Genomic DNA, 15,314 nt, shown 5'->3' with positions numbered 1-15,314 from the left:
TGGAACATATAACATTAATGACCCTAGAAACACAATTCTACCACAATGGCAGTATTATCACATAAACATAAAGTGATTTCTTTTTATTTATCACCACATGCATTACTATGACACTTTGATGTAGGAATAAAAATGCCACATAATTATGGACATTAACAAAATAATTCCTCAAATGATTGATAATTGTGATTGCGGTGCTTATTCATACACATGTACATTCATTATAAAATGATTGATATTAGGAAAAAGCATAGCTTCCCAGCCATTACTCAGCAGATAAAATCTAAACAACATTTGCATGTAAAGTATCTTTAAATTGCTGCCTTTGCATTACCCTCAGGTGTGGATATGTACAGTCAGCATACGATATCAGTATTTTGCAATCTATGCACATGGATTACTAAATTACAATTAGGAAGAATACATTGCTTTTATGTCTACAGAAACAAGAACAATAAAAGTGAAATACTGAGACATTTCATCTTTTTCTGCACAGGAAAATAGATTTCTTTTTATGGTAGTACAGCCTGTTAGCAGTTTGAAATTTATCAATACTTAGAAAACATGCTTAAGCCCTTCCATGTATCACCAGTAAAAATGAACACATTTTATTTCAATGGAATTTTGTTAATTTGATATGTAATTGTAATTCATTTGCCTATTAGAGCATGAAAACAATTCTAAAAAAAAAAAAAAAAAGTTACCTGTAGTGAAAGAAAAAATTAGGATATGAGTAGCCCATTAAAATTAATGGAATACCAGTATGAGAAAAATTACATATGCATATATGTTTACTGGACTGCAGATTTACCCTGTATACTTTATTGCCACTTTTGTAAAATAAATTATATCTGCAAACTGATTTGTAATATTAAATTAAGTATCAGGTCACATGAAATACTGCACTGTCCTCATTCACAAAATGGGCAATGCCTTTCAATTTTTAATATAAGAACCTGATTCTTGTCTCACCTAAATCTACCCATTTTGCACTAATGTTACCTTCACCAACCTCAGTATAACTTCTGATTTACACTACCTACATGTAGACAATGTCAGACAAGGCCTTCAGGTAAAGACTGAACCCATCGTCTGCACTTTGAAATTATGAATCTGCCTAAGCTTATCTATAAATTTCAACTTTGTAACAAGTAATATCTAATTCCTGTTTTAGTGCTTTATACTAATTAGTGGTTTGTACTAATTAGTTTTGCAGCAACTCATGATTATGTTAGAAAACACTATTTATGATTTTCCATAAATGCCTTCATAGAACTCTTCCTTGACTTGAATGGGTTTTAATGCAGGCCCCCAAATGAGTGCTAATATCTTTGTTCCATTACGAATTATAGTAAAGACTGGAAATTCCCGTTTTCATGGGCTGAGCTGCTTCTAACAATCGCAGCCCAGTGTGGCAATCAAAAACAGCTGTCTCTAAAGCTTCTTTGTAGGTTAACTTCTTCTTCGTTTTGGGGCATGTTAAAACTTTACCATACAATTTTTTATCTTTCATCTTTGTAGCTGTGACAGCATCAATAATACCATTCTTAATTGCATCTTCCATTGTTAATCTGGAATGAGACTTTGGATCTATCAACCCGCCAGTCAAGTACTGATACTCCAGGCAGCGCATACCCATTTCTTTGTCTATGGCATTTACGTGCATAGCTTCAACAGCTGACATAACTGTGTTCCTTACAGGGTGAATGATCCCAGTGAAGACCAGTTCACACTGCTGGATCTGCTTGGCACAACCATCATCGATTAACTGCCTTTGCAAAGCTTCTGAAACACTGTACTTTTTCCCAGTAAATGGATCAATTATGCCTCCTGTACTAACCTGAGCTTCAAGACATCGGAGGGCAGTAACTCTATCTACCAAGTTTTTGCGTGAGGCTTTTAAAACTGGAATTCTTTCATTGGTTTCAGAAAGCCAGAACCCTGCAATAGGACTGTTTAAATCTTTATCTGGCTGTGAACTGCTAATTAAAATATCACCAAACTCATTAGCTGTGATTAAACCCTCCTTATATTTATTGACTAACGCTCTGCCAATTCTACCCTGATTTAAGGCCTCCTCGATATTAAACTGTATACCGGTTTTAAGATCTGTAAGCAAAAGAAAAGAATTCCCATCAGAGTCAAAACATGTAGACTCCTTCCAATCAAATTCCTGTTTGGAAAGCTCAAGATATGTAGCTTTATCAACATAATTTTTTTTGTAAGCCTCATATGAAGTCATTTCAGCTCCTGTTTTGATGTCTACTACAGAAATTTTATGACCTTTCTCTGCTGATGGGCTGCTTATTTTCCTTTCACCAACTGGAAGCAGAAAGCATTTACTGCTTACGCTGAACAAACACATTTTCAGCAAATCACAGTAGTACATAGCTTTCCTGTTATTCGGATTGTGAAAACATTTTGTGTTACTAGAAGGTTCATGCAAAAATTTTAAGATTGTGTTATTAAGCAAGCCAAGCTGCACGGCAGTTTCTGGAGGTACACGAACACTTCTTACAGGATCAATCACCCCCCCACTTGCAATCTGAGCCTCAAGGATATTTTTACCCTTTTGTCTTTCTAAGAGTCGAGCTTCCATAGCCTGATACACAGAGATCACTTTCCCAGAACAGCGATAGCCCAAAACAGCTTTCTCTGCCTCAAGCAGTCTACTCTTAAATTCATTATCTGCAAGCCCTCTAACAACTGAATCATCAACAGGGAATTTCTGACCTGTTGTGGGATCAATGATGAAACCAGTAGCTGCTTGGGCCTCTAAAAATGCTAATGCCAATGCTTTTCCTATGATTCTTCTCTTTGCTGCTAAAGCAAAAGTGAGTATCTCTTTGCTGGATTCAAGGTACAGCCCAGCTATAGCTGTAGGTTTAGTTAAAAATTTTTCAAGACTTTTCTGAACCTCATCAATAGTTTTCTGCCCTGAGCGGAGCTGCTCAACCATGAGCCTGTCTAAAAGTTTGACTTCAATCAACTGTCTGGCAGTTACATCACGTCGGAGACCTTGAAATTTAATATTATCATATTCCTCTGTAAAATATTCCAACTGAGTAGCATCATCAACAGTTTTCAAAATCTCTTCCCCTAAGAAAGAGCTCATCTTTTCAAAGTCTTCTCTCCTAAACCCTTCGGATGTTTTGTATCCCTCAAACATTCTCTCTTCATTACCAAAAGTCTTGTCATTTTCTTGGTTTAATGTTGTGACTTCAACATGCATGTCATACTGCTTGTTCTTCACTATCTGTAAATAGGAATTTTTTGACACAGTGAGAAATACGTCTGCAGAACTATGCTGTACATAATTCACTCCTAAAGCCACCACCAGAGAAACAAAAGAGAGAACTTGAATGTAAGTCAGAAAGGAGAACTGCTACTAGCATTGGAGAGCAAAGAAATATAGATAGCTGAGTTTTAATGTGCATTTGCCATTTCAAATATTTATTCAATAACAGGAATATGACTAGACTAAGCAACAATAACTGTTGTTTGTTACTATATGAACTTAGTGCCATTAATCAAAGCTTATTTTGACCAATAATGATACAACGGTGTACGTGAATTCCTATTTCCAGTATAAACTTTTAAAATAATGTGTTACTCAGATATCAACAAGCTACAAAGGTCTAATGAAAAGCTTTTTGTGTCATGTAAGAATGAAGGGGTTCCCTTCACCAAGATAAGAACATAAGAAACATTAGAGAGAATACAGAATAGTGATAAAGCATAACTAAAAACAAACAAACAAAAAAATAGAGTAGTAAAACCCAGCACTAGGAAGGCAAACCCTCACAAAACGTAGTGTGTACCTCCAAGGGATGCAGTTTTACCACTCCTAATTCATGTTTCATGTCTTCTCCATGTCTAATACTTTGTCTGGAACTGGGTAGGTTCCTGTTTCTCAATGTGTCCCTCTCAGATGTTCCAGAGATTTGGCTTGCTTTATCAAAAGTTATCTGGAACTGTGTACTCGTTTGAGAAACAAACTCTGTAAAAGATGGTGGGCTTGCATCTTCTTCTAGTGATTGGTTTATTCTTGACATCTGGAACTGCACCTCTCTCGGTATTGTATCATCAGCACTCACGTACCATGTATCTTCTTCTATTTGATCAGATTTAAAACCTGATCTCTCCTGTTTCTGCCTTAACAAAGGTGAGCTAGGTTTTGCATGTGGAAGAAGTTGTTCAAATTCTCTGGCTGTGGTGTCACTCAGGTAATTGAAATCATTCCCTCTTCTCTCACAGCTCAATTTAAATCCAGAATCTTGGAGTTTATTATTTTGCTGAACTTCACTCTGAAACAAAATAAACCTGTGTTCATTCTCCTTGACCTGCAGGTCCATTTTCTGTTTCAAGCTCTCAACCGTGCGCTTCTGCACTTCCAATTCTTCCTCAAGTTTCCTGCACTTCTGGTGATAGTCCATTTCGGCCTGCTTCCCTTGCTGTAGTTGTTCGTGACATTTTTTAAGCCTTTCTTGCAGATCTTCCATTTGTATCTTGTACAACATGATGTTTTCCTCAGCCATATGCTTTTCCTGCTGAAGAGCAACACATTCTAGTTTTATGCCAGAAATGTCCTTTTCTGTGATGCTATGGGATTCCAGTAATTTTTCAACTTTTTTTCTGAATTCCTCTGCAGAGTGTTTAAACTTAATGGATTCTTCCTGAAACAGAATCATCTTCTTGCGTGCCATTTGTTCATCCAGAGTCTTCTGATGGAGTTCATCCTGTAATTTTTTTAATTTACTACTTAGCTCTTGTATATGAGCTTGTTGTAGTTGTATCTTCTGCTCATTCGCTCTCTTTTCCATAGTTAGAGCATTCATTTGGGCATTTAGATTTTTAACCTCCCGGTCAATGGTTAGGGTGGAAGCACTTTGCTTATCACATTTTTGTTTATATTCACTAGCTAAGTCTTTTGTTTTTGCTAGGTCAACTTCTAGGCTTTTAATTTTACATATGAATTCTTGCTCAATTATTGTTTGCTTGTGCAATTGTTCATTTGTTGTACGCAGTTGCTCTTTGAAACCATCTGCTAGGGCTTTTAATGTATCATTTTTCCTCTGAATACTTTGTTTTTCCAAAGCCACCTTCTCTGATTCAGACTGAATTTGATTCATCAGTAGTTTTGTTTCAGTATTCCATTTATTAAGGTCCTCTATCTTTCGTTTCAATGTTTCTGACACCTGATTACTTTTGGCTAATTCAGTCTTCAGCATCTGAATTTCCTGCTGGTTTTCTTGCTCTACTTTTGTTTTTTGAAGCAACTGTTCTTGAATTTTCTTATATTGGTCTTGAAGATTATTTGTTTCTCCTTTGCATGACTGTGTTCTGTGTTCAGCTGCCAGCTTCTCTTTTTGAAGAGAACTGATTTGTGAATTCAAATGTTTGATAGTGATTTCAGTTTTTGTCTGTGATCTCGATAATTCCTCTACCTGTCTTTTTAGCTGTGTCTTTTCTTGCTGAACAGATTTCAGCTCCTCCTGATAGTTCATCTTAATTTTCTTAAGATCCATAGCTTCTTGCATCACATCTTCAGCTTTACCTGTGGTTCTATGTAGCTGTTTCTCTAGTTCTTTCAACTGCTGCAAATATCCCTGCTCTACTTGGTCTTTTTCCTCCAACTTAATTTTTAGGCATTTAAGTTCACTATTGACTTTATCTAGTTTTTCTTTTAATAAACGAGACTTTTCTTCTGTTGACGATTTCTGAAGCTCAATTTCATTCAGTTCATATTTCAGGTCTTTAATAGTTTTATCAGCTTTTTTGTTAGCAAGGGTTAGCTCATCTATCTTTTGTTTAAGCTCTTCTACTTTTTTGGCTTCCTGTTTCTTCTGGAAACTTGTAATTTCAGGATCAGTCCTACGATGGCTGCCTTTCCCAGCCGTGAAAGTTGGCAGGGAAGTTTCTCTAGTTACAGAGTACCTGCCTTCAACAACCTTCCTTCTGGCTTCACTTTTTGCCTTCTCTTGCAGCTTTATTTCTGATAGATTCCCTTTAAACTCAAGATCTTGTTCCATTTGCTTTATCAGTTTCATAAGTTTCTCCTCTCCTTCTGTTTTTTTCTTCAGCTCCTGCATTAAGGTTTTTTTTTGTTGCTCTAAATCATGAAGATTAGTATCTTTTCTTCTTAGATGCTCTTCAAGGTTTCTTCTGGTAAAGGTGCTTTCTTCTATTTGATTTCGAAACGCACGGAGGTTGTCTTCCAGTATACTTCTTTGAGTCTCTGCCTGGAAAATGAGCTGCCTTACACACTCCAGCTCCTGCTCTGCATCTGCCTTCTCTTTCTCGATGCTCTCTAGATCTATACGACACTGCTTTGCCTCCTGCTCAGCCTTGGTCTTCTGAAGACAGATCTCTTCCATCTCCTTTTGCTGCTTCTTCCGCTCTTTTTCTGCAGCTTCCCTCACTTTAGGGAGCTCCTGTTCCACTTGGAATTTTTGTTTCTTCATATCCTCCAACATTTCCTCAAGTGTTTTTACCTTTCCCATGAGTTTTCTGTTCTCATCAATTGTGCTGTTTTGCTGTACCATTAGATCTGAATATGCCTCACGCACTGATGCTTCCTTATTCTTTAAATTCTGTAAAGGAACGAGATAAGTTGCAATGTACTTTTTGTAATACAGCATATGAAACATGTTAGACTCTTTGAAAAACAGAGTGGAAAATACTTACTCATATATATACGGTACGTCCAGAAAGTAGGACGAGCAGTTCCCACCACCATCACCTTCTCTTGATACAGTAAGCTTCAGGAAGTTACCATTAGCCAAATATGAAACCCTTCATAAAGACATCCACAAAGCGAAGAAGTCCTGAAGCCTCTCACTTCAGTCAGATGCCTCTTAGCGGTAAGCAGCGTCAAACAACAGCTTGCATATGCTTTTTCTCCAAACAAATAGGTAGAGCAAACAGTGAGCCAAACACTACGTGCAAGAATTCCCAAGGAGGAAGTGTCCTACCTTTTCTGGATCAGTTCAGTAGGAATTGGAAGAAAGATTTTATGCTTGCAAGCACAAATAACACAAGAGAAGTTTGGAAATCCCCTCCAAGAAAAGAAACAGTATCTAGAGCTAGAGCCAAGATGCATCAGCTCCAGAAAGAGAACTATCTAAACCCCAGTACATCTGTGCTCCGTAGCGGGCTCCACAGTCCCAGTGCGTCCACTGGATCAGCTGGGGGACTGGTAAGAGCACAGGTGCTCTGCAGTGTAGACGCAGTTAGAAGTATACACATGGTAATTAGGAAAATGCTAGTGAAAACCAGTCAGCTAGTAGTCTCCCTATGTTGGCAGATAAAGTTAAACTCTTATAAGCAAGATGTGTATTCACCATTAACAATATGGTTGAAACCATACATACCTTGTCTTCGTTAGCACTATTATGGTGTTAGTTACCAAATGTGAGCTAACATGAGGTAAGAACACACCTATATTCCTATGATCATACAAACATAGCATGAAGAGTAATTATAGCAACATTTTCAAATAAACAAAATGTTGGTTTAGTTCAAACTTACCGGATTTACTTGATTTTTCATGATATATGAAACTTATTTCCTAAAAGGCTAATGCAAAGGCAGCTTCTTCAGTTCCTCCCTATATCTCCCCAGTGTCACAATTTTGAACAGACCCCAATGGATACAAAACATTTAAATTGGTTTCTTATCAGATCTCCCACAGACACAAAATCTAATGTATTATGCTTGAAAAAGAACAACTAAAAGTACAGATACAGTCACAAACTATATCTTGTTATCTTTCATTATTTCTAATCAATGTGGCTGAGCATCAGCTGGGTGGAGAAAAGGATAGTAATTAGATAGTAATACAAAATAAACAAAAATAAATTTATAAGAACTTAAAAAATGTAAGCATCTCAAAAGGCAGTAATTAATATCATTAGCATATTCATTGTTTAAATTATGTTCAATCAACTTTAAATCACTTGACCTTGACATATTTTGAGATTCAAATGTTGATTTAGAGTGGTTTAAAATCAATTTTAAATTAACTGTTTCATTTGCGTTGCACAAAAACTCTGGTACCTTAATAATAGTTGTGCTGCTTTTCTCTTCATTATCATTGTTTCTTTCTTTTTGCTTTTCATTTTTTTCAACTGAGGCTTTTTTCCTTGTTTTTTCACAGAATGTTTTCTGGAGTTCAGTGCTTTTTCCAGGTACCTTAGTGCTATGACCCTTATCTCTACTGTCCATTTCTGCAACTAGCAATACATCTTTACTTTTCTGACCCTGTTCTAACTTGTCTTCTCCACTCCGCTTCTTCCCACTCGTATTTATGTTGTCCCAACCACAAATTTTCCCCTGTGATATTTTCTTCTCACTTACTTTCTCACCATGACTCAAAAGCTCTTTTGCTAATTCATCTTCTGATAATGGAAAATAATCCTCTCCTCCAGAAATAATTTCTGAGAGGGCTATATTTGCATTTAAATCACCAGTATTTCCTAACAATTCCATACCTAACCTTGGATCACTCTGCACTGGTGACACTTCAAAATCTAATGGATAAGATTCAGAGACTTTTGCTGCATACTGATTCTCTGAAATACTTCCTGAAGGAACAGCCAAAATTTCTTGCATTGTACTCTTGGCTTCATTTAGATTTAAATTTGTTTTTTCTAGGATTTCGTTTTCTGCTATGAAGTAACTTTTATCCAGAGATGCTCTGTACAGTTTGTTTGTATCCCTTTTAACACTACCAGAAACGCATGAATTGCTCACAGACGGCAAATTTAACTTTGTTTTTTCACTTGCCTTGTGTGCCGCCAGCTCTCTGAAAGAGGATGCAACTTTCTCTAAAGGTGTTGCATCCCTTACACCTGAAAGACAGTCACCTTTTTCACCACACACTTGAAACTCTCTGTCTTCAGAGTTTAAAGTAGTATGGCTATTACTTTCTGCAAAGCAATGTTCTTTACGCTGACATTCAAAATGAGTTCTTGGTGAAAAATGTTGCTGCTTGTAAGGGCTGATATCCAGGGCATGCTTTCCAGTTTTTGGAGTAACTTCATCTTTCTTCGTTGTTAGCTCAAAATTAGTTTCTGATTGCATCGCACATTCGTCCTTTGTTGGAACATCACTCCCTGCCTTTCTTGAACAATTTTTTCCTGTGGTTTTGTGCATCATTTCCACTTCAGGTAACTTCTTTGATACGCCCTCTGTTTTCTGTCTCTCTCCATCAGCAATTTGCTCATTTAACATTTCACCAGGATCATTATTCACACTCCCACAGATCTCAGCTGAAACAAAACAATCTTTTCTACCATTTTTTTCTTCTTTACTTTGATTACCAATACCCACTAAATTCTCTTGCTCTGTATGTAGCTTATTTTCTCTGTTGTCACTAACGTTACCTTCTTGTCCACTGAAATTTAAAAATTGCTTTAATGTTCTATCAGTTTTGATTTCATCGTATCTGTCTACATCTAATTTTCTTCTATCAATTTCCAATTTATTTTCTGTGTGTTTAGGTTTACTGGAAGAGTTATCTTTTTGCAGATATTCCACATCCATCATGCTTTCATTAGGTGTGTCTTTCTCTCTGAATTCAACAGCTTCATTACATCCCAAACGTTGAAAGACTTCAGCTGACTTCACAGGTTGCTGGAGTTCACTCTCCTCGGGTAAGCTCTGAGCATGACAGCACATGGATTAAACTGAGTTATCATGGAAAGGACCTTACTTTTTCCTTATTCTGTGCATTCTTAATGCCATTACTGAGAGTTAGGAAGAAAGACTGGCATGGAAGAAAATCTTGGAACAATCACAGACTTCAGAGGTCTGATCCCAGAAGAAAAAAAATAATCATTCCTCCTTTGCAAAGGATTATTCATTTTCTGATTTGCTACCCCGATTACAAAGAAAAAAAACATCAAATCACTTTGAGACTGGAAACCTACTTAGGTTATCTTCAAAGAAGCTATCAAAAGATGTAGAAGGCTGCCGGAAGGTGGAGGAGGATGGAAGATGGGGGGTGTCTGATTTCCAAAAAAGCAGTCCTGGAGATTCAGATCAGACTGAAACTCGAAAGAGTTTAAAAGATTCCATTTGCTCTTGAAGAAAGTGAAGCCTATTGGCATTCACAGGTTTCTTGATCCTTGTTTCAATTCTTGTTCTTTGTTCCACTTGTTATCCTTGATACCATTAGCATTATTAGTCATACTAAATCCTCAGTTATAATGGCTACTTATCAACAAGTATCATCTATTTCCATCTGTATGCTCCACCACTTCATAACGCACAAAGATACATGCTGTTAGCATTACAGCTTGTCCAGAGGTATTCCATAGCAAGAAGAGCCAATAAAGACAAAGCCAGCACCAGAATCACATAACATTCAATTAAGAGCTCTGATTTTTTTCTGTAATAGTAACATTAAAATTTATACCCTTATGAGAGTGTTCTCCAATTTTATGTAATTTATATAGAACTACATTTAATATGGGTACAATTAATTACAGAACTACATTTAATATGGGGATTATTTTAGAGATATGCACTGTATAGATTATACTAAAACACTGTAGTCTTTAAAGAATGACTATACAACCTCTTTCAGAGAGAAACATTTCCAAAGAAAGTGAAGAATTTAAAAGTTTTTTTTCTCAATTATTTGGAAGGTTGATTCTGCAGCAAGCATGTATTTTGAGTAATTTGTCTGCTCTATTTCAGTAACCTACTCTCGTTAATCAGATTCAACGATAATCATAAATAAAATGCTGTTTGAACCCAAGGAATCAATACAGTAGAAAGGTAGAACGAAAAAAAAAATCTCAACACGTCAAAGAAACTTAAATTAATTACGAGGGTATCGCATCTACCTGTTTAAAGAACTCTCTTATATGCTGCTAAGTGGACCAAAATGCATACTATGGAATATTAAGGCCTACACAGGATATCAACAGTGAATGCACACCGAGTTTGCCCTCATCTTGATGTCTGCATTTATCCAAAAGATCAAGCCCTAAAATATTAAAGTATTAAAATGTACTGTATGTAACTACATCTCCATAAGAATTTAGTGAATCATATGATCCTTCTAGCTGGAAGAACTGGTAAAATGTATGGATGGTATAGGATTTTGGTTATCTGAATGATAATGATGTATTTTAACACTCCTACATTCCTGTATACAGTGCAGTATACAAGGACTTTTAGTCTTTCATATCTGCTGCTAACTTTGTGAATAATTCCAAAAGGTATAGTGCTTTTTATTTGCCTAGCTGTTCTTTTTGCTTGGTTGGCTGCCAAGGGAAGACCTACCTCTTCTTCTTCCAGTCTTTTCAGAGAGTCACCTGCAAACTTAATGTATTGGGTCATCAAGGTCACTAAGGCAGTATAACGAGTCCGTAAATCCATGAACTGCAGAGAAACAAAGGTGGGGGGGAGGAGAGAGAGGGAAACACTCTCATTAACCTTCAAAGAACTGATGAAAACTACTCTAGAATCTATCCCAATTTTGATTCCAAAATCCTGATTGTGGAATCCACAGTCCTAATTTTGATTCCAAAGTTGAATGCCCTCAGCAGGGTGCACTTGCACAAATAAATCCTAAGGACCTATGGAGAACCATAAGGAGAACAAACAGAAGACAATGTTTTGACTTTACAGTCACTTGATTCTTCCCCCCTGTAAGAACAGGTTGTAAGAGGGACAAGCAGTGCTGGTCACTACTCCTCTCTCTAACAGTTAGCAGGGAAATTCTCCTTCCCACCCAAATGAGGATGATTTGCCTTGAGATCTGTCAAAATGTCCAGATCTGGTAAGTTTTACCATAGCAAAGATGAAAGCTCCCCTTGTTTACTGTGCTCAAGATCTGGCCCAGAGGTAGTTCTCAACAGTTTTACTGAGGTACATTTCTCATATAGTTTTTTATGATTTGTGGGACTTTTGTTCATCAACAGCCATATACTGTCTCATTATCTAAATACTGGATAATGACCAATAGGATATTTATCACATCATAAATCTATAGAGGAAAAAAAAATCTTGCTTGGGTTACCCTATTTCATCATTAATAAATCCTAAATCCCATTTTTGTGTTTATTCTGTTTTAAGCAAAGCCTCAAAACCCCACATTTTCCTGTGGTAAGAAATCCATTTACCTCTTGAATAATGAAGTCTGATGAGCTTTGCATTCTTCGACGTTTCACTGGAGATTTTTGTTGGGAGTCAACCATAGCTCTGTAGGTCATAGTCTGCAACTCATAGTCCTGTAAAAAGAGAAAATACACGAAATGATCGGCATTCCACATGATACTGACACTAAAAAAAAGTATTCTAAGTATAATGTTATTTATTACCTTCACAGCAGCTGAGTATTGTTCTGAATACTTCTGGCATTCATCTATTTTGCTTTGTTTCATTTCAATCTCAGAAACCAGCATCTGTAAAATATGAATCTACATCTTCATCTTAAAAAGTGATTTTTATTACTATTATTATTAGCTTTTCTACTTTATCTAACATAATGAAATTTAAATAATACACTCATTTCCACGTGTGTACAAGTAACTACATGCTCAAGCCCATGTCCTCACTTTGTCAGGCTTACAGAAGTAGTGAAAAAACCCTGCCAGGTTTAATAGCTGGTGAGTGAATTTAAAAAGAAACTAGGAATATGCCACTTCATGCATATAATTTGTTATTATGTCTCTTATTTAAGCTGCATTTCCTTCTTGCGGGAGAGAGTTGTTGAGTTTAGCTCTGCCTCCATGAAAATATTTCTATGTCCATAACTACCAAGAGCATTACTGAATAAAAAAATAATGTGATAAGAGAGTCCAGAATTGTAGGCACTCTCTAAGGTTTTGCTCTTCTTGCAGATTTGAAGACCAAAACAATCTGGTCTATAAAATGACGATAATCAGTGAGCGATACGTTACCGATGTTAGCTGCATTGTAAACATAAAAACATTAAAGCCAGTGATTATTTGGAATTTTACAATAAGAGTAGAGGGACATACACACTTCCTATCAAGAAATAAGACTGACATGACTGGGTTTAAAAGATATTTTAATTCTTTTTCAGTCATTAAAGCAGTGCTTTCCTACAATGAGATCCCTTTCATACCTTATGTTGGTTCAGCTGTTTAGCCAATGCTTTGCTATTTTCAGGATGGATTTCTTGAATCTTTCGCTGAGTATCTTCCACTTGTTGAATCCACGTGTCCAAAGAATTGTAAGTATCTTTGTAATACTTCAGAGATTTATTAATGCCTTCTAAGTCACGCAACCTGATTTTATTTAAGAAGATATGCCAAAGGAGAGAAGATGAATATAAAAGCTAAAAAGTACAACACTGTGCCAAATACAGCTTTAAAGGCTTTGGATACCTTAGCTCTGCTATAGCTTACACTATAAACAGACTAAAATAACACTAACTAAACAGTAAATTAACTTCTCAAACATCAAGATTCCCAGCTTGAAGGAATCTTTTTGTTTGTCATAAATGACACCCAGGAGAGATCCTACTACAGAAGAAATTCTGCATGTATCCATCATTAGTGAGCTAAACTGCTTGAAACTCCATGAGCACAGGAATCCTCAAGAAGAGGGAAGTCTCTGCAACAGCAATTAATTCTGTTATAAGAAGTGAGAGTATTTCAAATGTGACCTATGTGAATCAAGAAGGGAAAGAGCTGCACTGCAGGTTAGGCAGCAGTTCACCATACTCTGTCTCCCACAAAACAACAGGAGTTACACTAAACTCAAAGCTTTTAAATATTCTAATGTGCAAAGGCAACTGATCCTGTTGGGTAAGTCCATTTTTAAATCATGGTTTTGACCTGAAAAGAGAGTGCTGTGTATTTCTTGAAAGTGGTTTCCATATTAATGAAAATACTGACATTTTTTCTTTCATGATCCTTATACTTCAAAGATCATATAAATAAAACTAATCCAAAACACCACATGATTATGGATGCACATACTTATTTAACAACTTTTTATAGTCTGATTTGGAATGAATAGTTTGAATCACACTGGTGGTGTTCTCAAGACGCCAAAAGGAGACTGAAAAAGAGCAAGCAAAGGAAACAATATTGCTCAGGTTTCATACTTGAGCATGTTTTAAAGCTAATAACCGTGAAAAAGAGAAAGGATCGTGATAACTGCAGCCAATATTTGTACATACTTTTCGTATAATGATCATCAGTGTCAAGCTGTTAGGAAGTAGCAGAGCAAACATTCGCAGAAAGCAGCTTGTTTACAGCGACATGCTGCAACTACCACAATCTGTCCTATTTACGCTAGAAGCCACTATGCATTAACAGCCATGTTTCAGCATATTCTATTCAGGATATGGCCCTGTGAGGAGAGCATGTGGTTCATGTTTGCCTTCTGAAGAAATAAGGACACTTCAGTACTTGACAAAACTACTGTTTCATCATTTAAATTAAGTCACGCTACCAGATGATGAAAAATCTGAGGTGGATTTAAACCTAGCCTTTCTGCAGTCAGCTTTAAATAAATCAGCTTTTGCCCATCTCCTTTTTAACTTCTAGCAATGTTAAACACAGACAACTAAATTAGTTAATTAAAACTAAATAACTTCAGTAGTACACCTGTACAGATATCCACCCCTTAAAAAAGGAGGACAAAAATGTGAAAGGTGGGTGTGTGAAGTTTTACACGAAAAGCACTATCTTTGATGCTCTTGTTCAGGTTATCTATAATGACAAACTAAAGTAGATTTTAAAGAAAATAAATTCAGGCTGTATAGTACAGACTTCCTTAACTTACCCATACTTTTTCCTTCAGTCTCTATAGTTCTGTTTCCTATATGGAATCCTATATTCCTTTCCATATAGGAAACAGAACTATAGAGACTGAAGGAAAAAGTATTTCCCGGAATGTCATGTATGGACATCTCCTTCAAAATTACAGGTAGATGTGTTCTGCTGTATCCGTACATCTGTGTAGGCGTGTGCATTTCAGTAACATTCTCCAAATTCATCGTGACAGTAATACTGAAGGGCTGAATTTAGAGCAACATCTCAATCAGATATTGAGGCTGCATGAAAACAGTTGCACACCAAAAGAAAATACTGGCACTTCACCAAAAGTTGTTGTGACAAAGTTATCACAGAAGTCAATGGAAGCTAAGGACTTCCAGACTTAGCACTTGAGTCATTAAAAGCAAGTTAACATGAATCCAATCATAACTGATCATCAGTTTAGCCTGTCAGAATTAATTATGTGGAGAAACAGATGGTATTTCCAGAGGACAGCAAGCCATTTCTGCAGGCTTTTTTTGGAAAGGAAACAGTCAGTTTCTCTCT

At 36.4% G+C, this 15,314-nt stretch overlaps 3 protein-coding genes across 9 annotated transcripts in view; all 3 read right to left on the bottom strand.

Moving 5' to 3' along the window:
* Positions 1–15,314, bottom strand: part of DST (dystonin) — a 302,794-nt gene that overhangs the window by 121,816 nt on the left and 165,664 nt on the right. For all 7 annotated transcript variants that reach the window (XM_082306929.1, XM_082306927.1, XM_082306930.1 and 4 more), the window contains 4 exons: positions 13,106–13,268; positions 12,336–12,419; positions 12,138–12,245; positions 11,296–11,394 (listed from right to left, as the gene is read on the bottom strand). In XM_082306929.1, coding sequence (XP_082163055.1) covers positions 11,296–11,394; positions 12,138–12,245; positions 12,336–12,419; positions 13,106–13,268 — 454 coding nt within the window. The remainder of the gene's footprint in view (positions 1–11,295; positions 11,395–12,137; positions 12,246–12,335; positions 12,420–13,105; positions 13,269–15,314) is intronic.
* On the bottom strand, positions 1,340–7,551 carry LOC309588269 (uncharacterized protein; the record flags this gene model as incomplete). Its single annotated transcript, XM_082307322.1, has 4 exons — positions 1,340–3,256; positions 3,822–6,007; positions 6,206–6,593; positions 7,531–7,551. The coding sequence occupies 4 exons, from the start codon at positions 7,549–7,551 to the stop codon at positions 1,340–1,342; spliced, it is 4,512 nt and encodes a 1,503-aa protein (XP_082163448.1).
* On the bottom strand, positions 7,786–9,707 carry LOC309588268 (uncharacterized protein; the record flags this gene model as incomplete). The annotated part of the gene is made up of 1 exon (XM_082307321.1): positions 7,786–9,707. The coding sequence occupies exon 1, from the start codon at positions 9,679–9,681 to the stop codon at positions 7,786–7,788; it is 1,896 nt and encodes a 631-aa protein (XP_082163447.1). The 5' UTR covers positions 9,682–9,707.

Source organism: Platalea leucorodia (genome assembly GCF_965183815.1).
Source record: "Platalea leucorodia genome assembly, chromosome: 3".
NCBI lineage: Eukaryota > Metazoa > Chordata > Aves > Pelecaniformes > Threskiornithidae > Platalea > Platalea leucorodia.
Note: the sequence above shows the minus strand (reverse complement) of the source record. Positions and strands in the feature narration are given on the sequence as shown.